Raw genomic sequence first — 25,776 nt, 5'->3', positions numbered from 1 at the left:
CCTTTTTCACTTTACACTCCATAAGGGCTTCCTTTGGGGAGGGGAGTGGGCTGAGATTGTTTGAAAAAGAAAAGGGGAACACAGTGGTTAAAAGAGTGATAGAGATCGCATGGCAAAGTAAATACACATTGCACCTTTTGTTATCTCCCAAGAGGGTCAAACTTGAAGATATCACAACACATCTAGTGAGATGCAGTTCAAATATGCAGAGATCCAGGTATACAGACCTCTGTGCAGTTATTGTAGTTATCAGCTGTGTGCGATGTAGCAATCAAACAGACATGCAAACAAATGCACAGGTGACACATCTAATCGCTGGAATCAATGCACCGGCTTGTATTTCCACGAGGCTCCACATTCAAGCATACAGGTGTTCTGCTTTGAAACATACTAAGGGTGAAGTGGCACCTTCAGCCACCCCTAGTCAGGGGCAGTGCTTCGCTAAGCTGTCCCAAAAGCAGAGGTTGTAGGTGTTTTGAAAATAGTGAGTCTCTGAATCATAAATCAGGGCCTGCTACTCTCTCACTGCGGGGCAGAAGTAAACTCTGCCAGCACTTTCCCTGGTGCAGCTTATTTCCCCTGTCAGGCAGGCTCAGCTGTGCTGATCAGAACATTATGGAGGATAGAGCCAAATCTTCATCCACTCCCCACCCCAGCATGCCCAGTCCCTGCCTGTCTGCCCAGTTGCAGCTGCTCCCCTCCTTTGTATGGTTGAGCAGTGCAGGTAACCTGTGCAGGGAAGGAAGGAGGACTTTTAGGGAGCCGTTATCGGAAGCATGAGCAGTGCACATGTTCATTATGCCGTTTGCAAAACACCTGTATCCTGCTCATCCATTGAAGTCATTTTTTCAGATCTGTCAGAGATTTGTTGCCAGAGGACTAAGTTCATGGCGACTTAGTTTCAGGATTCAGCTCTTGAGGAGTTACCCCAGTATATAAAAGCACCTGGATATCTTTTAATGTGTGAAAACCACCTGTTCTCTGCTCAGGTAACACACAAAACAACACAAACAGACTCTGGCAGACTTTGCAAGATAAACTCACAGTTTTTCTGAGAACAAGCTAGAGAGTTTTCAGCTCAAAGAGGCATTTGTCCCCTCAGATAGGTCTATGTCTTAAGAGTCTGATCCCACATCATGAGCTTTGCCATGAACTTCAGCAGCATCAAAATGAGACTCTAAAATGGGGGGTTAAATGAACATGCCTCCTCTGACATAACCATGTTATCACTTAGATGGCATTTCTTTCACTGAGTGTGTGTATGTGCGCACGCTCGCGCTGGTGTGTGTATGTGTCTGTCTGTCTGTCGATTGACTGGGAGGCAGATAAAACAAATAGGTTAGGTGGATAGATAGGCACTGTGGGTGGATGGATGGATGGACAGACAGATGATGAATGAATGACTATGGGCACAGGGGGAATGTTTGCAGTGTTACAAATTTCCATGGTACTTTACAAACTCTAGTAAAGACACATTTCCTGCCCTGAAGAGCTCAGACTCTTAAGTAAATACAAGACAAATCCAGGAGAATAAATTTAGGCCCTTCAGTTTAGGAAAGCACTTAAGCACAGGCTGAAGGGCTGTCCCGAATCAGGATGTGTTCCTGAATCAGAGCCTGGGTGAGGGAACCTTAATCAGGAGACAGGAGGTGGAGCTGATTGAAAAGGTGGGTTTGGAAGAAGGAGTTGAAGGAGGGGAGGGTGATTGGAACACCAGAACAGGCGTGTGCAGCCTGATAGACGGTTCAATGGAGGGAAGGATACAGAAGGGACAGTAAGGTGAGGGAACTGAGATCAGTGTAGGGAGTAAGAGGAGGGCTAGAGGTTTAGCAGAGCTGAGATGTAGGCTGGATGATAACAAAGTGCTTGAATTTGCTACAGTAGAAGACAGGGAGCCAATAGGGAGATTCAAAAGAGGGATGGTGCAGACAGAGCAATTGGAGAGGAAGATGACTTCAGCAGTGGTGATTCAGGCAGACTTTGGGGGTGGAGTTGGGAGGCCAGAAGGAAGAAGGTTGCTGTAATAAAAGTAAGAGGTAACCAGTGCACAGACAGGAGCTTTAGCAGCAAGGAAAGGGTGGATGTGGATGTTATACAGGGTAAAGTGAGAGACTGGATATTGGAGGAGAAGGAGAGAAAAGTGTCCAGGGTGACCGGGTCAGTGAGAGGAAGGACAATGGAGTGGTGTTAGAGAAAGGATTCATTTATAGAAATATTGAGGTTGGGGTGGCAGCTGGACACCCAGGAGGAAACATCAGAGAGGGGATAAAGATCTGAGATCAGAGAGAGGGTCAGAGGTCAGGGATAGTGTGACATTCCCCTCTGGTGTTGTCTGGACCGGTGATCTGCTAGGTCACTCTAATCCTTGACTCTGGGAGCCAGCCTTACTCTGCTCTGCTGTGAGAACCCCCACTGTTCACGCACAGCCTCTGGCATGTAAGCTGCTCCTTGGACTGTGCAACTGAATGACACTAGCCAATTCCGCTGGTCCCAGAGACAATCCTAGGAACCCCCATCTTGCAGTGTCCAGTTATACCCACTGGACACTGCAAGCTTATATGAGTTCATCAATTTAATAAAGAAATTGATATGCACCAGGCTTGTTATCCCAAGGGGAGGCTGTGACACACTGCAAACTAAATGCACTGATTCAGGTAGAATAAACAAATTTATTAACTATAAAGATAGATTTTAAGTGATTATAAGTCAAAACATAACAAGTGAGATTTGGTCAAATGAAATAAAAGCAAAATGAATTCTAAGCTGATCTTAACACTTTCAATGCCCTTACAAACTTAGATGTTTCTCACCGCAGGCTGGCTGGTTGCCCTTCAGCCAAGCTCTCCCCTTTGATCAGTGCTTCAGTTGCTTGGTGTGGTGTCTGTAGATGTAGGTGGAAGAGAGAGAAAAAGCATGGCAAAATGCCTCTCCCTTTTATCATGTCCTTTCTTCCCTCTTGGCTTTGCCCCACCTCTGCCTTCAAAGTCAGGTGAGCATTACCTCATTACAGTTCCAAAGTGACCAAAGGAAGAGGGTGACTCCATCGAGAGTCTAACAGATTCTTCTGCTGCTGTGAGGCTGGGCTGGGTTTGTCCCATACCTGCCCTGATGAGGTGTAAACTGCCTCTCTGTTCTTGGAGGATACATTTTCAGCCTCATAACTAAATACATGAAATTATAACCTATAATCTCACTATAGCATTACTGTAACAATTACTATAAGATCACTATAACAACCATGCTCAGTGCATCATGAGCCTTCCGAAGACACCCAACATGACAAACTTGGCATTGGATACCACACAATTATTTTATAAAGATGAACATGGGGATATAGGGTGTTCCCCTGAGGTACAGAGCATCATAGATAGAGAGAGGGGCTTGGGACTGAGAGCCATTGTTGTAGAGATTGTAGTTGAAACCACAGGCACAGTTAAGGTCACAGAGAAAAGGAGAATGAGAGAGCAGAGGACAGAATCGTGGGGATTGCCAACAGCCAGGAGAGGAGGTTGAGGATCATTAGAAGAGACACTGACAGGGTGATCAACAAGGTACATGAAGAGCTGAGCTGTGAAAGCTAAGGGGGGCAGAGTGCTTCCCTGCCTCAAAGGCAGCAGAGTGGTCAAGGAGAGCCTTATAGCTGTGAGAAGGCTGTCAGCAACCTTGTGCAAGGCAGTGCCAAGAGACTGGAGCGTGGGGAAGACAAAGTGGCAGAGGCGGTGGAAGGAGCTGGAGGAGAGGTAATCAAAGCCACGAGAATGAACAAGACACTTCAGGATTCCGGGGACAGAGTGCGTGAGGAAGACAAGGTCTGAGGACGTTTACTTCCAGATGGGTGGAACACGAGTGGGCTGGATGGGGAGGGAAATGAACTGGGGAGAGAGTGAGTGGGAAAGGAAAGGGAGGGAATTAGCGAGTCAAGCAGAGAGGAAGGAATGGAGTCAGATGGAAGAAGGACAGAGATGAGAAGGGAGACGTTGGAGTCAGAGAAGAGAGGGAGGGGGAGGAGAAGAGAGCAGAGCTGGGTGTTCTCTATCATCCTGAGTAGAGGAGGAAGGGGACGAAGCGGTGGAGCAGAGCCAGAGGGGGTTGATACAGATCATCTTGCTAAAGCACAGTTTATACCCTCCTCTTGCACTACGCCTCCTGGCTCTTCCCTACAGTGACTCCTGTTGGGAGGTGGGGATCAGAACAGGTATTGTCTCTCTCAGCATCCTGCTTATCCCTCTCTGCAGCCACAACTGCTGGGAGAGAATGGGGCTGGGCGTGTCTAAGAGCCCTGGCCTCCTTTCATTACCTACACTGATCTATCCCCTTCCTTGCATTGCTCAGACAGAGGGGAGAATGAGTGAGTGCCGTGCTGTGACATCGCCTCGTCTCGGTAACGGAGCATGCGCACTCTCATTGCAGGGGTCACCACGGTGCTCACAATGACCACTATCAACACCCACCTGCGGGAGACCCTCCCAAAGATCCCATACGTCAAGGCCATCGACGTCTATCTCATGGGCTGCTTCGTCTTCGTGTTCCTGGCGCTCCTGGAATATGCCTTTGTCAATTACATTTTCTTTGGGCGGGGCCCTCGCCAGCAGAAGAAGCAGAGTGAGCGGCTCAGCAAGGCCAACAATGAGCGTCAACGATACGAGGAGAAGAGGATGAGGGAGCAGGTTTGTCCCCTTTCTACCTTCTAGTAGGAGAATTCAGATACATCACCTTCGTTCAGTCCAGGAGCGCCCTGGAGGGGCTGTTCCCCCCTTTGTGACAGTCCCTGTGTTCACTGTACACTAGGCTAAAGCATACACGCTCCACAAATGGATGCCCACGAGGACCAAATACTCCTGAGGTTAGAGTCCTCACCCTTCACCCTGCTCCATTAGGGCCATCCTCTTCTGCGAGGACGAGGATGTGATACAGGTGTATTGAGCGCTAACAGAGTGGGACTTTGTCCCCCTCTCCTGGTGGAATCACGTACAGCCCTTTAAAGAGTCAGCCCCTGCCTTTAAGATGATGGAGCGTGTTCTTCAGCTACAGCAATAGCACCCCTTGCTTTTAGATCAGAAGGCCATTGTTCAGTCTGTAGATGACCCAGCCTGGGGCATTGTTGTTACCCAGACAATAGTCCAAAACCATCCCTGAGGCCAGTGGAATGATGCAAGAGATAAATCTGGCCCTGAGTATGCTCTGCTCAGACTATCACTGCCGTCTTTCTCTCTCTTCCCCATTTCAGGTTGACCCTTATGGCAACATCCTCCTCAGCACCCTGGAGATGAACAACGAGCTGCTGGCCACGGACATGATGAGCAGCGTCGGCGACTCTCGAAACTCTGTCCTGTCCTTTGAAGGCTCAGGAATCCAGTTCCGCAAGCAGCTGGCCTCTCGGGATGGCTTTGGCCACCACCCGACCTTAGACCGCCATGTCCCACTGACCCACCATGCTGCTGTCCGCAACCGTGCCAACTGCCGCCTCCGCCGGCGATCCTCTAAGCTGAAGCTCAAAATCCCGGACCTGGCAGATGTCAGCACCATTGACAAGTGGTCACGGATCATATTTCCAATCACCTTTGGATTCTTCAACCTCATTTACTGGTTGTACTATGTAAATTGATGCCTGCGGCCTCCAGGAGCGATAGGGACAGACACTCAGACAATGACAACACAGGAGCGCTGTGGTCTTTTGGGTTTGGGTTTACTCTTTTCTCTTATTATCATTTCCTCCTTTGGTTGGTAGGTTTATTCTAAGCTTACTTTCTCTTTTCAGCACATTAGAAACACGGAGCATGGGGAGGTGGGACAGGGGGGTCGGGTCGGGGTCTCAGGTTTCAGGAGGGTTGGCCTCGTCTTGATTTCGGTTTTGTGCCGAAGAACTTCACCATTGTAAAAAAAAAAACCCAAAATCAAAAACACAGAAAAGTTTAAAAAAAAAAGAAGAAGAAAATTTTAATGAAACTGAGTCGAAAACAGGGATGGAGGAATAAGCTATCTTTAAATGTGCTCACTGATGCGCTGCCCACACCTCCATTTTACCACTGAAGTCTCATCTCTTTGTTCTTCTTGATATTATTAGTTTTTTAATCTTTCACCCATTTTCACTCTTAGCCCCTTCTCATTTATTCCCACCTGGAGTCACTGAGATCGGGGACATCCATTCTCACACTGCATGGTCTTTCTTTTCTTTCTATCTCTTTCTCTTGCTTACAGGTGTAAAAGAATCTTTTAAACAAACAAAAAGAATATTTATTTTGGAACAGCTGGGGGAGGGCACTGGGAATTACTTGGGAAGGGGAGATGTAAGGAGGCGGGGTGGGGTGGGAGGGTGCATATCAAAAACAAAGGCACATTTGCAAGTTGCCTTTTTCCACCTTCAGGAGTTTGCAAGCTGTTTTTCCAGTGTGAGCATGCGAGCGTGTGTGCGTGTGTGCGCGCGTGCATGTTTTCTGGGGTGGGGAGGGGGGGTTTTGTAATTTTTTTTGTAGAAGGAGGACACAGGTCACGTTTAACCGTTGGTGTTTCCAGGGGAATAGCAGGGTTTTGTGTGCGTATTACAACTGCAGGAAACGTTGGGGAGGGGGTCCCAGCTTGGAATGGTCACACAGTGAGGTACACAAATATTAAGGAGAGGGGAAGTCTAAGATTGGCCAGGAAACGTGTGCCACTGTCTGGAGTCGGCATTTGATCTCTTGTTGACTAACCTTGAGTCAGCCCAGTAATGAGAGGGACAGAGATCAGTGTTCCAAACATTTCCCACCTTCCATCCCAGCATGCTGAGTTTTGGGAGAGAACCAGTCACAGGAGTCTAAAACCTAACCCTTTTCCTCCTCCACCTGCTCTCTGTGTACAACTTTCTGGACTCCAAACCACTAGATGACTTCTGACCACTCCAGTGTGGTTTTTGTCTTTCTAGACTTCTGGGTAGAGAAGTCTGTGAGTGGCAATTGGGCTTTCATAAAAGCAGTAGAAGCAAGGGGCAGGCTGGGGCACTCTGACGCATACTTCTTAAGCCAGGCCTTGTTGCAGATCCATTAATGCAGCTAGAGTGTAGAAGGGAACACACCACTTCCCTTCTTGCAGAAGGTGTATTAACTATATGTCAGAGTTCCACTGAGCTAGAGAAACATCATTCTGAAAGGCTATGATCTCCAAAGGCTGAGTAGGCAGGAGGTTGAAATGGAAACACTGATCCCTTTGGTGCTTGTGGAAGCCCTAGGTTCTTGGTGGCCTCCAACCATTAGCACTTGTTAATGGTACACAAAAGTAACTTGTCCTGGGATGTTAAAGCCAACATTTTCCAAAGCAGCCAGTGATTTCAGGTTCCTCCATTGTTGGCCCCCAAAATCACAGGCCAATTCAGAAAATGTTGGCTTAGAATATTTCCCGTACAATTGTATGCCAATAAAAGCCATGAAAAAAATAAATTCCCAAGTGCAAAACTTTAACCCTAGGATCATTCTCCATTATGCCTTCCAGACATGGAGCAGTCATGGAGAACCTTGCCTGTGTACATTCAAGGTTATAAGTGCAATAGGCACATATTGCTGTTAGTGTAAATGTTCCTTTTATTGCTCTCTAGCATTCTCTTCCTTTCTCCCGCTCCATCATTGGTCCCCATTGGCTAAGAAAGCTCAGAGCTTCTGACACCAGTGGATGCTCCATATCCCCAGTGACACATGCACCTATTGTATATTGATTTATTCATTAATTTGTGTCTGTACGGTGCTTTGAAAATGTAAAGCACGGTAGACTTGATCTGGCACTGCTGAAGGCAAGGAGAATTTTTACCATTGACATGGGTGGGTGCAGGATCTGGTCCTATATGAGTAATAAGTATTGTTATTTTCATATGAGCAATGTGTCTTATACATTTTCTACTAATAGGACCCTAGACACACAAATAGAGGATACATCCATCTCAGCCATCACCTATGTATCTCTCTTGCACTAATATACTTGCACATGGACACATACCCACCCTGCCTCCGCAATTCTTAAATCGTGCTCATGTTTCCAACTACGCTGCAAAACAAGATTAATGTTTTATTCATATCAGAGGACAATGCTGTAGTAAGCGGGTTTCCCCAATGCTGTTGCACTTGTGGTGCAGATGGGATTTTAGTGTAACCACTTTCCCATATGGCAGAGCATGAGAGAAGTTTGAGTGCAGCATGAGCATAGCATTAGAACTGCACTGGTGAACCATGCCCATATGGTACAGTGCGGGGTCACACTAATGTGGCAGGCAAGAAAGTAAATTGCACTTTATACTAAGTTTTCATTTATCAATGGTTTAAAAAGGGTTACAAACATTTAGTAGAAGAATAGCATGTTCCAGACACGAGTGGCATGTGTTATAGAAAGTTATAAACACATCAGAAAATGTTGTTAGTGGTTATAAGCCATGGTTATATGCTACCTATTGACATGCTGGATTTTCATAAGTGTCAATAACAATTAATTGGCTGTTTATTAAAACAGCCAATTGCTGTTTATTAATTCCATCTAAATGGATCTTTACTATGAAGTGTGGCCAAAATAAATAAAAGGCAGCTATAGCACATGACGCCTTCAAATGGTAGGTAAGGAACAAAAGCAAAGGGCCAAGTTATAGAGGAGATGATGCTGTGGAATATTGTTCAGGAGCTACAGTCATTAGCTTTGCAAGGATGGGGAAACCCTGGCTAATCCTTATTGGCTGGGAGAGCCCAGGCCTCAGGGACTAAATGTTTTGAGTTTCAGCCAATACTGATGCCTGGCAGTGATAGAGATACTTGGAGGATGGAACTATCATCAAAGTTATTTGCCATCTGAGCACCGGGGCCTCTACCAGCCACTGACTGAACCCAGGCCCCATAATTACTCTCCAGAGCCTTTTGCAGCTGGAGAGTGAATGCAAAGTCCTGTACTTTCTATTTAAGGCTTCAATCAGGGATTGAGCCCAGAGTGCCATAGTTCCATTCAGAGGCTCCAGCAGTCAGGGATTAAGCCATGGTCCACTGGTGATGCAGCCATCTGGGAGTTTGATTCAGCCTCCTTTGTTATTGTCTTGGTTCTCTGTCAGCTGGGTTCTCTTTCTTTTCAGGAGTTGTCCTACTTTCTTTCTTTGAATGTTTCTGACCTGTCATTACTAGGTCAGGTTTGCTTGATAGAATCAGTCTCAGTATTTCCAGACATCCTGATTACTTGGTTCTACACTATCATCTTGCTAAAGTGTGTGTGGTCAGGACTTTTCACACCAGCCAGGGACAGCCTTCTAATTTCTGGTGACAGGATAGACTGCTGGGGAACAAAAGAGCCCTGTAAATCAATCTCTTATTTTATTGTATGGGGGAGAGGGGATAAATGCAGGAGGACCCTCAAAACACCTTCCTCCAGGGCAAAAGCTGGACTCTTTCCACTCCACAGCTGTTTAGCAAAGGAGATGAATCACAGTGTTACTATGGGGGACCAGTGATTCCAGAAAGATCTTTTGAAGGAGGCTGCAGATAGGGGAAAGGACCTTAAATCTGCAAACAATGCTCTTACAACGCACAGGTTTGACGCTCCCATAAGAGTGCAGAAAAAGGGTGACATGTGCCTATAGAAAAGTAAATTCAAGGCAAGTTCCATTGGAGGTATGGGGGGAAAGCAACACTCACTTTTCATAGCTGCTGTCCCAATCTTGCCTCCGCTGTCTTCAGATCAGCAGACAAATCTCACTGCTCATACACGTTCAACAGCTACTGTTTCTTCAGCAGCTCATATCTCATTTCCCCCATCTCTCTTTTTGCTATTCTTTTCCCAAAAAGATAGTGAGCGTTTCCCCTCTATAGTGCTTGCTTTCAGTGCTGTTGGCCCTTATGGCAATTCACACTGGCATAGATCCCGCACACGCTGCCCCCACCCATGTCACAGTTTCAGGGTGACTGCACCTGTATTCCCCTCCTTGGTGCACCAAGAGCACCCACTTTAGGCTTCAGGCTCCCAGTCTTCATCTCTTCTGGGCAGAGTCTCACTCCCTCACTGGGGGTTTTAAGGCTGCACAGCTTCTTAATTTACACAGTGATATTTCTGGTAAACCAGACTATCTGCCAGCACCTGCATTTTTCCTTCTCTCCGAGGGCTATGTGCAGGACATGGCTCACAGGCACAAGTTACCACCCAGCTCCTTTTAAGCAAGCACAGTTATTCTTACGGTGAAAGCATTACAGAGAAAACACATTAGAAACAATAAAAGAACCTTCACACATGCTAAAAATCTTCATCCAAACTCTGACCTAGGGCTCTGGTGGATCTTGGTCCTTCAGAACCCACAACTGGGTTTTCTATTTGGTTACAAGTTCATCAGTGTTAGATCCACAACAAAAGCCCTGAGTCAGTTTAAACTCAGGCTATTTATTCAAAAGTCCTTTCTTTGTCTGTTGGCCTCTGGAGAATCCAGTCTGAACTAGTAGATGTAAGCCTCCCCCACAGGTGGTATCTCTCTCGGTCAGGGGTTCAGCTTGGCTGATTTGCCTTACTATCACCACCCACTCTTTTTAGTTCCTGGAGGAGCTGTGGTAGCCCTCCCGCACTGTGTAGAACACAACCATACATAAACCTTTAATTTAAAACAGTGTACCCCAATGGTACTACTTGGGGTAGAAATATTGGTCACAGCTCCAACCATCCATTTTGTTTTTGTGAAGCTATGGCAGTGGGAAAGAAAGGAATGGACCTTACACCTCTTTATCAAAGCTTCTGGTTTTATCTCTGAGGTTGCCTCTTTGCTTCAGTGGTGAAGGTGATCCAGGCCCCTGTATGGGGTGCTTTAATCTCAGATTGGGACAGGATTACTGTCCGTTGCATTAATTACCTGGTAGTGATTTCCTTCACATCCAGGAGAGAAGCCCCATGTTGCATGTGGTCATCAAAATGGGGGTGGGGGAGACAAGTGCTTGTTCTTTCCCAGAAAGTCCAAGAAGGGGAAAGAGGAGGAGGAAAAGGAAGAGAAATAGAATTGGAAATTCTCTCAGGATAAACATGGCCAATTTACCCCAATTGTTTCATTTTCTGACACTAGTGTAGGGCTGTCACTCAGGGACCTTTAGGAACTGGGACCTTGGGACTATATCCTACCTGTCCCCTTCCCATCTCTTTCCTTCAACCTAGAGACATAAGAATTGAGGGTTGGGAGACAGAGAGGAAAAATGAGAGTCCATGTAGCAAGGCCCTGCTATTCCATGGGAGACTGAAGCCTTGATTACTAAGAAAACAGGAAAATATATGCCTTTGTATTCATGTTTTCAACCATAACCCTACCCGTAGTGTATATAAGATAAGTTCACAGTGCATGAAACAAACAGGACTGTAGGTCTTAAGTGGCATCCAGCTTTCTTGCTAACGCATGCACATCTGACACCGCACCAGCAGCTTATGTCTTGCAAATAAGTGGGGAACCTGCCAAAGCTTGTCATGTCCTCTACCAAGGGACAGTGCCATATACTTCCCAGAAACAGAATCATCTGGGTCACTGATCAAGCTGGTCTATTCAGCTAGGTTTCCTCCAGAGGCCTTGGGGTTGCGGAGTGGGGAGAAAAGAGATTTTGTCTCGTATAGTCATTATCAGGCAAAACAGTAGAAACCTCTGGAGCTGCAGGCCAAAGGTCACTAGTCAGAGGGAAGGCGGCTGCTGAAAAGTTAGTGATGAGCTAGAGATGGTTATGGCATGAGGAAGATGTGCAATTTTAATGGGCTTGAAGGTATTGGGGGCGCTGGACACTGAAGACCTCTGTTGATCCAAACAGACTGGGTACAGCTGCAGGCAGCCATAAATGAACCTGGCCTCATGACTCTTAACCCTAACCTGCAGAGACCACCGTCTCTGGAAGACAATGGGGTCAGGAGATAGCCTTAGTCCATTCCCTCCCCTATCTATACATTAGAGCTGGGAGGTGTGATTCTCAGCTCACGTAGACATATGCACACTAGCTGGGTAGCCAGGGTGGCATGGATGGCAGCTTGGGCTAGCTGCCTGAGTGCATACCCATCCAGATTCCCTGGGGGAGGGTTCCAGCCATTATCCTGAGCCGCTGCCCCTGTTAGCCCAGCCACACAGCTACTTTTAGCATGTTAGCTGCAGCACAGCTAAAATGGGTATGTCTGTGGGAGCTGGGAATCACGCTTCCCAGCTCAAATGTAGACGGAGCCTCCGAGGTGATCTGGCCCCTGTGCTAGCTCAGTTCCTTTAGACTGGGACAATCATTTGCATCCTGACAATTTGCAGGAGCTGGGTTTGGATAAGTGACTGGAGGGGAGGTCACCCAAAGCCAAGATCAAAGGATGAGCTCAACCCTAGTTCCAGATGTCAAAGCCAAACACATAGTTGCCAAATGCTTCTGTGAAGATGGGGGTGGGGGCTATCAAGGGGTGGGAGCATTTAGGAGTCTGGAAAGATGGGGTGTGGGCAGAAGGAGAGAATTCCAGCAGATGTGTTGAAAACAGGTCCTATTGCAGAGACTGTGTGGGTGGGGAGGGGTGGGGAGACGGGTTGTACATAGTGGGTTTTTAAAAAAAAATTGTTTGATTTATAATGTCTTGTTGTAAACCAAATAAAAGTGGTTCCGTACATTCAGAAGAGAAGTGAAACAACTGAAAGGTGACAAATGTGATAAATGTTCTATGGCTCAGCCTTCTGACACCCTTTCCCAAAACCTTTCCAAGGGGGGGAGCCGGGTGTGTGTGCAGAGACACAGCTGCCTGTGGTGATGAGCTGAGTGGCTGGCACTGGCTGATTCCTCTGAGCCAGAGTAAATTAGAGGTGGGAGGAAGAGAAGTGAGATGATGGTGCATGGGTGGCTTTTCAAAGCAGGATTCCACCATCATTGATTCCACTGGCGGAAAGTCTGCCTTACCATATCTTAGGATGTAGGATTGAGGGGCAAGGAGCATCATAAGGGAGGAACCACCTGCAGAAACCTTGAGCAATGATTCAGATGATATGAAGGCAGTGTCAGTCTGAGCCCTCTCTGAAGGGAAGCAGCTGCTGCTACTGAGCTCTTCCTCATAGTGTTTTGAGGATGCAGGAGGTGATGAGGTCTAGGAGATGCCCAGGCACTCAGCAGAATTATTGAGAAAACCTTCGAGCTGAAAAGACATTTTAAGACCCTCTCCAATTTAATTCACCTTCATCTGTAGGTTTGTTTCTTATGGGGATGGGAGAAAGAGCAGGTACCTAACACTAGAGTTAGTTGCCTCTTTTAGTGGCTGTTAGCATTGCTGAACTGCTTGTAAAACCTCATGCAAAGCTGCATCCTTGGTTTTCAGGGGCTGTCTAGGTCAGTAGTGTGGGCAAATGGGTTCAAGTGCAGGGAATTGTCAGCATTCAGACAGATGGGGACCTAATTTCTGTGCTGGCTTCTATCCTGGCTCAGCACTGTTGAAGGCAGAGATGATGGGTTGTGGACTAGGGTGGTGGAAGAGGGCATAAGAACCTTGGTATTTTTCTGCATCAACTGGGAGGAGAATGGCCGATGTAGGGATAAATGCAACCACCCATCAAGTGACAGTCACATCTTTCTTTGTGTGTGGGAGATTTGGTGGGTGAAAACTGCAAAGTCCTGGCATTGCTAAGGTATTGCTTGTCTATCTCATCTTTAAATTGCTTTCGGTTAGTAGTGGGCAGTGTAGCTGGGCATGGAGAGCTGGCAGAGAACCTGTGGAAAGGTGGGCTCAACAGTTGGTCAGTGAATGTTGTATTATGTGTGCATGAAAAATTTGAAAAGGGGGCGGGATCTTGATCCTAGGCTCTTAGGAATGGTCATTCTTAAACAGCAAAATCTCTCTCCACTGCAGTGACAATGGCATCTACTTAGCCTAGGGTGTACCCATATTTGCCCATATCACACGGCCCTCAAACTATATGAAACAGGTGTTGGACTCTGCTCATGAGAGTCCCAAAATTGAATAGCAGAGAGGAAAGGATGGTCCGTTACCGGTCATTTGCAAAACTGAACTAGGAGGAGTTGTTCTGAATAGCAGGGAGGTGCATTAGCAGCACGGCTTAAGAGAAGTTTACGTCCACCCATCTGCAGATGCTGCTGCCTGTCCCACATCAGAACCTGTTGGTAGTATTTTCAAAAGCATCTAGGTGATTTAGGAGCACACATTCTATTGAAAGTCAACAAGACCTTTGCACCTGCATTGTTGTGGTTAGTATTAACTATTTGTATTGTGACAGAACCTACAAGCCCTAGTCCTGGACTAGAGCTTCATTGTGCTAGGTGCTGTAACCATCCCAGACCCAAAAGACAGGCTGTGCTCCAAAGATATTACAATCTAAACCAGCTAGGTACTTTTGGAAGTCCCAACCCAAGTGTGTCAAATTTGCATACTTCCCCCTCCCACTCTTGTAGCAGGAGAGTGATTGGCTGCCTGCCCTCTGTAAGATATGGGCAAGCTGGTTGCATAACCTTGTATAGAAGGTGCTTGAGTAGAAGGTGCTTCTCGTGTGATATTGAGTGTGTGTACAGGGAGACAGAGAGAAATATATGGTAGACACAGGGGTGAGCTGGAGCCAGTTCGCACCGGTTCGTTAGAACCGGTTGTTAAATTTAGAAGCCCTTTTAGAACCGGTTGTTCCGCGAGGGACAACCGGTTCTAAAAGAGCTTCTAAATTTAACCGGTCAAAAGTGGGGCCTTAGGCGCCAACTCCACGGGTGCTCCAGCCCTGGAGCACCCAAGGGGAAAATTTGGTGGGTGCAGAGCACCCACCGGCAGCTCCCCGCCCCATCCCCAGCCCCAGCTCACCTCCGCCTCCTCCCCTGAACGCGCCGCCCCCCGTGCTTCTCCCCAGCCCCAGCCCCAGCTCACCTCACCTCCGCTCCGCCTCCGCCTCCTCCCCTGAATGCGCCACCCTGCTCTGCTTCTCCGCCCCCCCAGGCTTCCCACGAATCAGCTGTTCGCACGGGAAGCCTGGGCAGGCTGAGAGGGAGGCGGAGATGAGCTCGGGCGGGTGTGGGGGGGTGTGAGGAGGGCTCCGCTCCCCGCCCCAGCTTACCTCCGCCACCCTCGGCCTGAGCGGGAAGCTGCAGCCTGCTTCTCAGCCCTCCCCAGCTTCCCCCTGAACAGCTGATTCGCAGGAAGCCGGCGGTGGCGGGGGTCACAGAGAAGCAGAGCGGGCGGTGCGTTCAGGGGAGGAGGCGGAGGCGGAGCGGAGGTGAGCTGGGGCCGGGCACGGGTTGGGGAGCTGCCGGTGGGTGCTCTGCACCCACCAATTTTCCCCGTGGGTGCTCCAGCCCCGGAGCACCCAGGGAGTCGGCACCTAAGGCGCCACTTTTGATGTGATCAGTGGGGGGAGCTGCTGCTCCCCCTGCTCCCCCCTAGCTATGCTCCCCCATCCCTAGGAGCCAGAGGGACCTGCCGGATGCTTCCTGGGAGCTGCCCCAGGTAAGCACTGCCGGGGCTCCCGACGTCGCCCCCCGGCAGGTGCCTCTGGCTCTTAGGGGTGGGGCACCCACTACGGTTTTCCCATGAGACCCTCCTGCCCAGTTCTGGGGGCAGTCAGGAGACAGGGGAGGGCGGTGGATGGGGTAGGGGTCCTGGGGGGAGCGCCAAGGAAAGCAGGGGGGGTTGGATGGGGCAGGAGTCCCGGAGGGCAGGGTGGGCAACGACCCCCTCGTGGGGTGAGGAGGGAACCCGTTGTTAAGATTTTGGCAGCTCATCACTGGGTAGACACACCCATTGAATACATTCATATTTCAAAGCCTGCATGGGAGATGGAGTTTATACTGGGCAAGCCACAGTCCTGGAAAGTGTTATTGAAAAAGTTCCTGACAGTGTGATGTTGCCTTCTGATTATCACTGTGTAACCAGGAGGGCAATTGTTTCCGCCCTCCAATATCAATATATGTTATGGGTGTTCTCTTCACAATACCCTTATTGCCCTCATTTTGCTGCAGCTTCAGCAGTTACCCTCTACTGAGGCTCCTCTCTCTTAGCTAGGCCATTCCAGCCGGCCAGCTGGATGATGTGCGGCAGGCCAAGGACTAAATACTATACTCAGTCACATTCTGTTTCCAGATTCTATTTGGTGGCCCTGTCCAGGGGACAGCCCACCCAGAGGTAGGACTGGTGGGGCTTCCCTGTCCCAAGTGCCCTGGCAAGATCCATCGTTAGCTGGACCAGGTCAGCTGGCTGATCCATCGAGTTGGCTGTTGTGCTCAGGTGTGTTTTGCTAGCGTTGGCTGTGGTTAGGCAGAGAACGAGCCAAGAGCTGGCTCTCCTTTTGGGCTCTTGGGAGACCAAAAGGGTGTGAGAAGCAGAGTAAACATAGCTTGTGCTTGGCACTGGAGCCTGGGGAGCTATTAATAAAGGCGAAAAGAAAACATGGCTTCACTTGCTAACGTGCAGACATTGCTTGGGCATTTGAGAGGGGGACTCATCCATTCTCAGGGGTTTTTGCTAGAGGAATTCACTAACTCCTTCTTCCATTAGAAGAGACGTTCCTCTCTTTGATCTCTAGGGTCTCCTCTGCCCCACACTGAGAAGGGCTGGCTCTGTCCTTCTCACATCCAGATATGGTCCTTTTTATTTCAGTGCTGCCACTCTCTGTGCCCACCTTGCAAGGCCCTGCCAGCACGCCCCATGTTGCAATGCCCTAGGCGTGAATGGACCACTGGGGAGCTGTGGATTTTGTCAAGTGTCTATTTGCCATCCTTGTCCTCCTCTTGCTGTCAGCAGAGCTGTGAAGTCCTTGCATGTGAAGAGCTGAATGTTGCTGAGAGAATGGCTGTTCCTAAGGAGGGTAATCTCCAGTGCTAATGCGCTGAGGGTGGGGTGCAAATGAAAAGCCCCTTGCTGTAACAATGACCAGCCCTAGTGACATGTTAACTTCTGACCGCCTCACTGAGAGCCTCACGCCATATCATGACATCACGCAGGAGCTGCGTGGCTGTTGTAATGAGATGCACCTGGTCAAGAGCTGAGGCTCTGACACAGTTGCCAACATTTAGAGCATTTTTCCTGGGACAACAGTCTGGAAGAGCTGGAGTTCTGGAGAGCCTTGGGTCACCCTCCACAGGATACTTGTATGGATCCTAGTTATTTTTTACAGGAATATCTTCCTCATCAGGGCCTGAAAACAGACAGCATCTCCTAAGCCATCAAGAATCCCCATGGCAGGGATGCCCTGAATACAGGGGTTGAAGTAAGAAGTGAGGAGACACTCTAGCTGCCCCTCTTCTGCCAGAAGAAGAGGGACCTCTCCCCTTTTCTCTTTCAACCTACTTCAACCCCTGTCAGCTGTTACATCATTGCATCAGCACAGTGATATATATTCACCCCAGCACGATGCTGCCAAGCCACAAGCAGCGCCACTGCCAGGGTAGCAGGAGTAGGTGGACAACCAGCAGAGGGAGAGCCCTTGGGCTTCAGATTTAGGATGAGTCTAAGGGTGAAACCCAGTTTTAACATTGACGTGAATGGGGTTGGGATTTCATCCTGAGTGCTTCTCTGAACCGAGAGTCTCACAGCAGGTCCTGGGACCTTCTCCAGCAGGCTTCTCCCTGCCTGTCCCTGTTGTACTGGGTCAAGCCCTAATGGCAAACCAGCCCTGTTGGGTGTGTTGGGGAATGTCCAGGACACTGCTCCCTCCTGTTGGCATCCTCGCAGGGCAGATTGCAGGCTTAGACCCCACCCCAATAACTTCATGAGTCACTTCTCCCTCTTCCCCCTTCCTCCCCTCAGTCCCTGCGTGGGACCTTCCTTCTACCCTTTCCGCCATCTTTCACCACACCTTCTCCCTCCCTCCCCGCTGGGGTGTCTCTGCTTCTTCTGCCCCACAGGATGTGCGACATCTCCTCCCAATGCTACCCCCACTCTGTGGCATTTCCCCTTCCTTTCCTTCCCCCTATTTCCCTAGATGCTTCCTTACACTCTCTCTCTCTCTCTCTCTCTCTCCCCCCCCACCCCCACCTTCCAGGGAAATCTGCCACCATTGATGATGGTGAGGGATGGTGGGGGATGAGGGACAATGAGGTGGCTGGTGTGATGGTGATTGTCTCTTCTTCCTCCCAGCTTCCCCAGCTTCCCTCCCTCCTCAGGCTGATCCCTGCCCCATACTGCAGCAGGAAAGCACTCAGCACGGGGAGCTGATGGGGGAGCCTGAAAGCAATAAGCACTGCACCCTGCAAGGTGCAGAGCACTCAGTCCCTGATCTGGCAAACCACGTAAGCGCATGCTTAGCTTCAAGCACAGGGGCAGTGCCACTGTTTTCGACTGGGCTACTCGCACGCTTAAAATTAAGCATGGGCTAAAGCGTTTGCTGGATTGGAGCCGGAATTCTCAGCATATTGCAGTTCAAGCCCCAAGAGAGGCAATTATGAGCAACCCCAGAAGCCATCACAACAACGCCCCCTACAGGGGTTCAGCGGATGTGACGGTGTTGGGTGCAGTGTAAATGCACAGATAGACCAAGAGATATGCCGGAAGAAAAAAATGTAATCAAATATATTAAGCCCTGCTGTCTGAGTGACTCAGGACAAAGGGTAGGTTCAGGAGTATGCCAGGAAAATCAGACCAGTTGGCAAGTATGTGTGACTCTCCTGGTGTGGATATTGGAGGCCATTGCACACTTCATGGTAACAACTTTCCATTGCCTGGCATGTCATGATATTGTATCATTGTGTAAAATCACACCATTTTGCAGAAGTTAAAATGGGTCACCACTCCCACTGGCCCATGCTGCCCTCCGCTTCTAAACAAGGACAAATGTCCAGTCGGGGCTGTGCTCGCTATGTGGAGATACCTTCCTCCAGGATGTACAAACAGAATACGGAAAGGTTTGCCACAGTGGTGGCACCAGTTGTTCTTCGGACTGTATGAGGCCGGGACATCCTTCGAAAGAATCTATAGGCCTCACATGCCAATGTGTCAACCTCTCAGACTCCACCCATCCATCTTCCTCTCAAAGCTAGAGAAGAGGCAACATTATGTGTAACTGGGGGACATCCTGTGTGGTCAGAAATTCAGGCAAACAACCTAACACCACCACCAACAAAAAGACAGGGAGACCAATGGTGTAGTCATGACATATCAGTGTATATTACCGCAGGGACTGCTATGGACCATCGATACCTACTCTGCGTGGCTGCGTTGCATCCTGTACAGTGTTGAAAAAAAACCTAAAAAAAATTAAAAATACTAAAAAACCAAAAAAAAAAAAAAAAAAACCCCTAACAAAACAACTAAAAAGGAAACTCAACACCCATTTTTATCTTTAATTTGCATTTTCTGCATGAAATGAGACCTTGATCCTTGTCTTTTTTTCACAAAAGTGAATTCTGCTTTAACAAATGTAAAAGAAACAAAAGGGAAAAAGGAAAATAATGTTTCTAGGAAAGTGATTTAGATGTAGAAATTTTTGTAAAAAAAGGGGAAAAAAGGAGGAAAAAAAGGGAAACAACAAGAACAAAGAAATAAAATAAAATGACCTAAAGAGCCATCTTTGTCTACTCTACAGGTGTGACAGCACGATTGGTGGGCGGGCACTCCCTGTCTTCAGGCAGGCATTTCCTGTGTTGGACTGCCATTGAAAATCCATGTTCTGCAGAATGAAACGACTTTGTCAGGAAGGGCATGCTCACCAATCACTTCCTGTGCGTCCTTTCAAAAACTGTCTCCGTTTTTTTTCCCCAGGGCGGATGGGTTGTGTTTGGTTTTTGCTTTGTTCTAGTTTTTTTTTTCTAAAGTGACAGTTTTTGAAAGCTGACCATGAACAAAAGTTAAAAAAAAAAAACTTGAAAATAGTTTACAGTTTTGTACAAACCATAATAAATATTAACAAAAATGTTTTTAAAAATGATGACAGTGCCAAAATTATGTAATGTGTACATTAATTTCTTCTCTTTTTTTGAAAAAAAGTGTTAAAACACTAAAAAAAATATTCTTTTTTTAACAAATGACAATGTATGTGGACATAACTGTACTTGAAAGTTGTTAATTATTAATTGGTTAGGAATCTTTCTTGGGTTCTTTTTTTCTTACCCAGACCAGAAATAACACTTTTAAAATATAGCCTTGAAAGGAGAAATGTTCCATTTTTGGTTTGAATGCAGGTTTCACTTTGCAGGCTTTGTCTTTAGGCCAGATTTGCAATAGAAGCCTCAGTTCAGCAAACCACCTCTATTCAGCAAAGCTCTTAAGCACATACTTAACTTTAAGCACGTCCCATTAACTCAACTTTAAACAGGTGTTTAAGTCCTACTGACTCCCTGGGACTTAAACACATTCTTAAAGTTATACACATGATTAACTGCCTTGCTGAAATGGAGCCAGAGTCCAGAACTGGAAACTGGGGATTGAGAAAACATAATATTTCTAAATTGCCCTAGCATGGAGGAGAGATGTGTTTAAAGTAAAACCTGGGGCCCAATTCTTCTACTAGAGGTTGCGAGTAAGTAGCATTGACTTTTGGGGCAGGCTGTTAGCGATACAATTTTCAAAAGCGCCTAAATCCTATTTTCAAAAGTGACTGACACTAAGGCCCAGATTTTCAAAGGTATTCAGGTGGCTAATTCCCACTGAAAGTCAATGGGGCTGATGGTTCCTAAGTCACTTAGGAGTTTTTTGAAAATTTTACCCTCAGGCCCCAGTATAGCAAAGAGAGGTAGCTGCAGAGAGAACAGCTGTGGTGGGGGAGGAAATGGTATTGCAGCATAACTTAGAGAACAGTGATGGGGAGACAGAGAGGGTTGCTTCTCTCTGTAAGTTGCCTGCAAGATGTGATTCATGGCCAACCACACTACTAAGACAAGTGACTACACCTGGGCCTTTGGGATCAGTGGTGAAATCTTAGGTATTCAGGGTCCAATTTCTCTAGAGGTTCTAAGTGACTCGGACTACCAGGATTGCCCCTCAAATCCCTCACTTCTGGTAGCCATGGGTCTGGCTCTTACAGTCTGATTTCTTCCTCTGCCCTATTGGCAGCTTGGGGCACTACAAATCATAACGTCAGCCTTGAGTGACAATTATAAAGCACCAGAAACAGCGCAATCAGGAAAGCAGGTCTCACCAGTGACTAGAGGTCTGGAAAGAGGCTGACAGTGCACTTGGGTGATTGAAGTTCTCCTCTAGCTGGAGATACAGTCCTTGCTTCTTGAGAGTTTAGGAGATTGCAAGGCCACATATTACAGGCTAGACTGGCAGAGCAGAAGTGTTTACTATACACAGCACGCTTCTGATTCAGGGAGACACCAGGTGGGTGGGGATCCTGCCCTCAGTCATGCTCTGACCGGGCCCAGTTATCAGCACAGATAAAAAGCTGGGAAAGAATCACACTAGAAGTTACATTCAAAACACACAATGTAAAATACAGTTCTTGCTCTTCTATTAAGCACTGACTAATACTTGGAAATGCTTTTTCATTCAGCAAATGGTGTGTATAATTCTTTTGGGGAAGGTTTTGGGGTTTGTTCCCCCCACCCTTTGGTTGGATTTTTCACTGAGTACAAATTCTGTAATATAGTCATTACCTTATTTTTTTCAAATGTGACAATTAAACTTTTGCATTTCTTCATGAGCTGCTAGAAAATCCGCATATTTAAAGGCATCAAAATCCTGCTCTTTATTGGGAGAATAATTTGGGGCTGAAAGGGAACACCAGCTACTATGCTGAGATCTGTCTGACAGAGTGGCCATGCATGTGCTTTCCTTCTGTCTGTCTGTCTGTCTCTTTATGTGCCTCCCTCTCTCTTTTTCTCTGCCTCTTGCACACGCAAACACCCTGACACTCCCATAATCTTATTGCCTAAGGTTGAGATTTTTCAAAGCCATCCAGGGGGCTTAGATGTCCAATTCCCATTAAATTTACTGGGAAATTGTCCTCCAAACATTTTAGGCAGCATTGAAAATCTCATCCCCACAAGACCATCTGGTGCATGCCCTAGAAGGATGATTCAAGCTAAAGAGATATTTGCAACCTGTGGAGGATCAGAAAAACAAGGCAATATTTGGTTGCCTTAAAATATGGCAACTGCATAGTATCTGCCAGAAGCATGATGTGAAAGATGGTTTCATTTCTTGCAGTGGAGGAGAACAAGGAGAGGAAAACTGCAGCCATAAAGTCCCTTGTTGCTTTGACTTTCAGCTATGATTCCTGCTAAACAGTCACTTGTTAGAGCCCCTGGGATGCTTTGGTGATGCTCTAGTTCAGGGGTGGCCAACCTGTGGCTCCGGAGCCTCATGCGGCTCTTCAGAACTTAATATGTGGCTCCTTGTAGAGGCACCGACTCCAGGGCTGGAGCTACAGGTGCCAACTTTCCAATGTGCTGGGAGGTGCTCACTGCTCAACCCCTGGCTCTGCCACAAGCCCTGCCCCCACTCCACCCCTTCCCACCCCCTCGCCTGAGCCTGAAGTGCCCTCGCTCCTCCCCCTCCCCCCCACGAAACAGGTGATAGGGAGCTGTCGGGAGGGAGGAGGAGGTGCTGATGGCGGGGCTGTCGGTGGGTGGTAGGCACTGGGAGCAGGGTGGGGGAGTGGCTCTTTGGCAATGTACATTGGTAAATTCTGGCTCCTTCTCAGGCTCAGGTTGGCCACCCCTCTTCTAGTTTCTCCTCCTGCATTCAGATGATTTTAGAGGGACAAATTGGTGTGAATTTAACTGCTAACAGACCTCCCTCTTCCTTCAACTCTCTCCACTGCTCAGTATTCAAATTCATTCTTTCCCACTTGCTGTGTGATGTACTCATCACATATCACTGGGTTGCCCTCAAACTCGGGACGATCAGTAGCAGGGGGAGACTGGGAGGTGTGGAGTATCTACACAGGGAAGTCAATGGTGACCTAGCTCCGACTGACAGTTTTTCAAAGGAAACACCATGGTCTCTGTAGCCCTTTGGCAACCTCTGACACCTCAAAGTTCATTATCTACTGGTGCTGGGTCAATTCTGGATGCCAAATGGTTGAAAATTCACACCAACACCCAAGTCTGATGGTCACATTTCATGGACCGTGTAGGCCCTGGTCTTGTAATGAGCTCCACATGGGAGACTTCATTGGAACTCCACAAAGGTGCAGAGCTCATTGAAGGATTGGAGCCTTTGATGTAATTGTAATGAATATTAGATAGATATATAGATTAGACAGATTTTGATCCATGGCTTCTCAGCTTGAGAGGTTGACACTGAAGGGGCTTCAAATAGATTTCAAGGGGTTATCATCATCATCCCCTTACGTATGACAAAGGCGAGGGAGCTCCCATAGGATTTCTCTGGTATAACATGAGGTCATGATGTGGAAAAGTTTGGGACCAATGGATTAGAGAGATGAGAAAAATGAGGAGGGGGAGAGAGGAAAGGAACGAATCTTCATTTCAATTTAAAAGGGAAGAGGATGGTTAAGGTTTTGGATGGAATATAAAACCAGTGTTCCAATAAACTACAATCATTAATGACACTTTTTGGAAGAGTAGAGGGATTAGCTCCAGTGTTCTGGGCCTGTTGCAGCTAAACCTGCTAACTAGTCTTGAAGTGGTTGTAAAACGGAAATTTCATCCTGTGGGAACTTCTGATGTTTCAGAATTTTTTCTCATTCTGAATCAGAATGAAAAAGACAAAATTTCAAAATGTATCACAGAATTGAAATAATAAATAAATAAATTAAATTACATTCAGAAACTTCAAAATATTTCATGCTGATAATGTCAAATGGTTTTATTTTGATAATGTCAAAACATCATATAAAATGTTACAAATAAGATATGTAATATTAAATATAATTAATATTTTAATATGATAAAAAGTTGAAATGCAATTAATGGAAATGGTGAAGTTGAAACAAAATGGTTTTACCTCATCAAAACAAAGCATTTTGACATTACTGAAATGAAATGAGAAAGTCAAAATGATTCGTTTCAATACTTCCCAGTTGAAAACGTTAATGAAATTGACACCTTCCTGTGAAACATTTTGATTTTGATATAACTGCATTTTCCAGTGGAAAACTGTTCTACCTAAAAATCTTTGACCAGCTCTAGTGCTAACCTCTCATCACCTTTCACATTCTCGTGGATATAGGATTTGTCTTCATTTTTGGTCTTAAACTGTAACATAAACTTGCTGTACATTGCGTTAACAGCTATTTCATTCCCCTCCCAGATGTTAGTGCATTTCAGTGGCAGATGAAATGACTCTTCTATGTATACTTTACAGGGGAGATTTTCAAAGGTAGAAATCAGACTTCGGCACCTGATGTCCACTGATTTTCACTGGGAGCCAGGCACATTACTATCCTTTGCAGCCTTTCACATGCTCCTCTATATCTATATCTATTTTTCATTTGTAAAGTGCTTTGGGACCCTTCACTATCTATGTTATTATTATTTATTTGACTTAGTTCTTCACCAGGAGGGAAGGCTAGCCGCTGGCTCTCCCCCAGTAGGTGGTGAGTCAGTGGGAGCTTATCAGGCAAAGCATGATAGATTATGCTAGACCCACACAAAGATTTCGCCATCAATCAACACCTCATTCTCACAGCATCCCTTTGTTCTTCAAGGAGGAACAAAAGAATTGCACAGACAACTTCAATTTTTTAGAAGTTGCTGCCTAAATTGTGCATCTACATCCTGCATTTACACACACACAGACAAGCTATTGCCTGATTTGTGCACACACAAGTCAATTTGCATGCAAGCATGAGGGATTGGCGTGGACAATTCAGGCTGCTACTTCTTTCTCTTCCTTCTTTGTGGCTGCAACAGGCAAAGTCCTGCAAACTGTCACCCTTCTCATTCCCCGAATGGTGGTTGGAAGAGCAGCACTGAAGTGGAGAAGTTGGCACACAAGTAAAGAAGTTTATGACCCACACTTCTTGGAAAGCGTCTCGGATAAATCTTACTTTATTGGCTAAGCTGAAGAACCTACATTCTGGATGGGAAAGAACCTGGCTGATGTTAATTCCTAGATATGTTTCTTTTTATTAAGTGTCTAACGCTTCATAAAATCCATTAATAGTGGTGCTGAGGCATGGATTTTTTGTCTGGGTGGCTCTTGATCTGCAAGGAGGTCCCTCTGGGATTTGCCATGATGATGATGATGATGCACAAGCTTATCATTTCCCTTGGAAGACTGTTCTGTACAACAATCACCCTCTCCATAAAGAAGCCCCCCAAGCTACTTCCTTAGCTTCACACCATGCTCATGTGTTTCCAAGCCTGTTACCTTCTCACACTATTTTGTAACATTGGTCTTTTGAGATCCCTGAGAACTGTACACACCACAGCCATGTCCCCTCTTGCTCCCCTGTCTACTGGTGAACATAAATCTAGCCTCTTCTCATGGCTATAAGTGAGATTCTTTCTCCAATTAGTCTCCTTCTCCTGTCCTGCTTCCAGTTCCTTCACATCCTTGGTGTCTCAAATTCTACACAGTATTCTAAATGTGATCTTGCTAGATTTTGTATGGTTGCTTATCAAACTCTTCTGCATGGTGGTCTAGACTTCATATCATCATCTGATTTGCTTCCCTATTCACTGCTGCCTTTTGCAGTGTGTCCATTTAAAAGCCAAACTTTTTTTACTCATTGCAAGACTCCTCTGTTTGAGCAGGACTTTCCCTAGTAATTGACTAGCACTACAGACCATCCACATTTTCTCCTGGAAGAACAACCACCACAAATGATCCCACTTCAGAAGGCATCTTGAAACGGGGAAGAGATTTAGATCAATTATTGGACTGCCGAACACGACCCTTAACTTTATATGTGACACTTAGATACTACAATGATGTGAAGATAGATAGACACATTAGATATACCTCTTGTCATGCCATCTA

The 25,776-nt window shown here is 46.8% G+C and overlaps 1 protein-coding gene across 2 annotated transcripts in view; it reads left to right on the top strand.

Annotated features, from left to right (window-relative positions):
* Nucleotides 1–6,271, top strand: part of GABRQ (gamma-aminobutyric acid type A receptor subunit theta) — an 88,164-nt gene extending 81,893 nt beyond the window's left edge. For both annotated transcript variants that reach the window (XM_048865063.2, XM_048865064.2), the window contains exons 8-9: nt 4,411–4,667; nt 5,228–6,271. In XM_048865063.2, coding sequence (XP_048721020.1) covers nt 4,411–4,667; nt 5,228–5,605 — 635 coding nt within the window. In that variant the 3' untranslated portion in view covers nt 5,606–6,271. The remainder of the gene's footprint in view (nt 1–4,410; nt 4,668–5,227) is intronic.
* The last annotated feature ends 19,505 nt before the right edge of the window (nt 6,272–25,776 follow it).

Source organism: Caretta caretta, chromosome 9 (genome assembly GCF_965140235.1).
Source record: "Caretta caretta isolate rCarCar2 chromosome 9, rCarCar1.hap1, whole genome shotgun sequence".
Taxonomy (NCBI): Eukaryota; Metazoa; Chordata; order Testudines; family Cheloniidae; genus Caretta; species Caretta caretta.
This window is presented reverse-complemented; position numbering and strand designations above follow the sequence as displayed.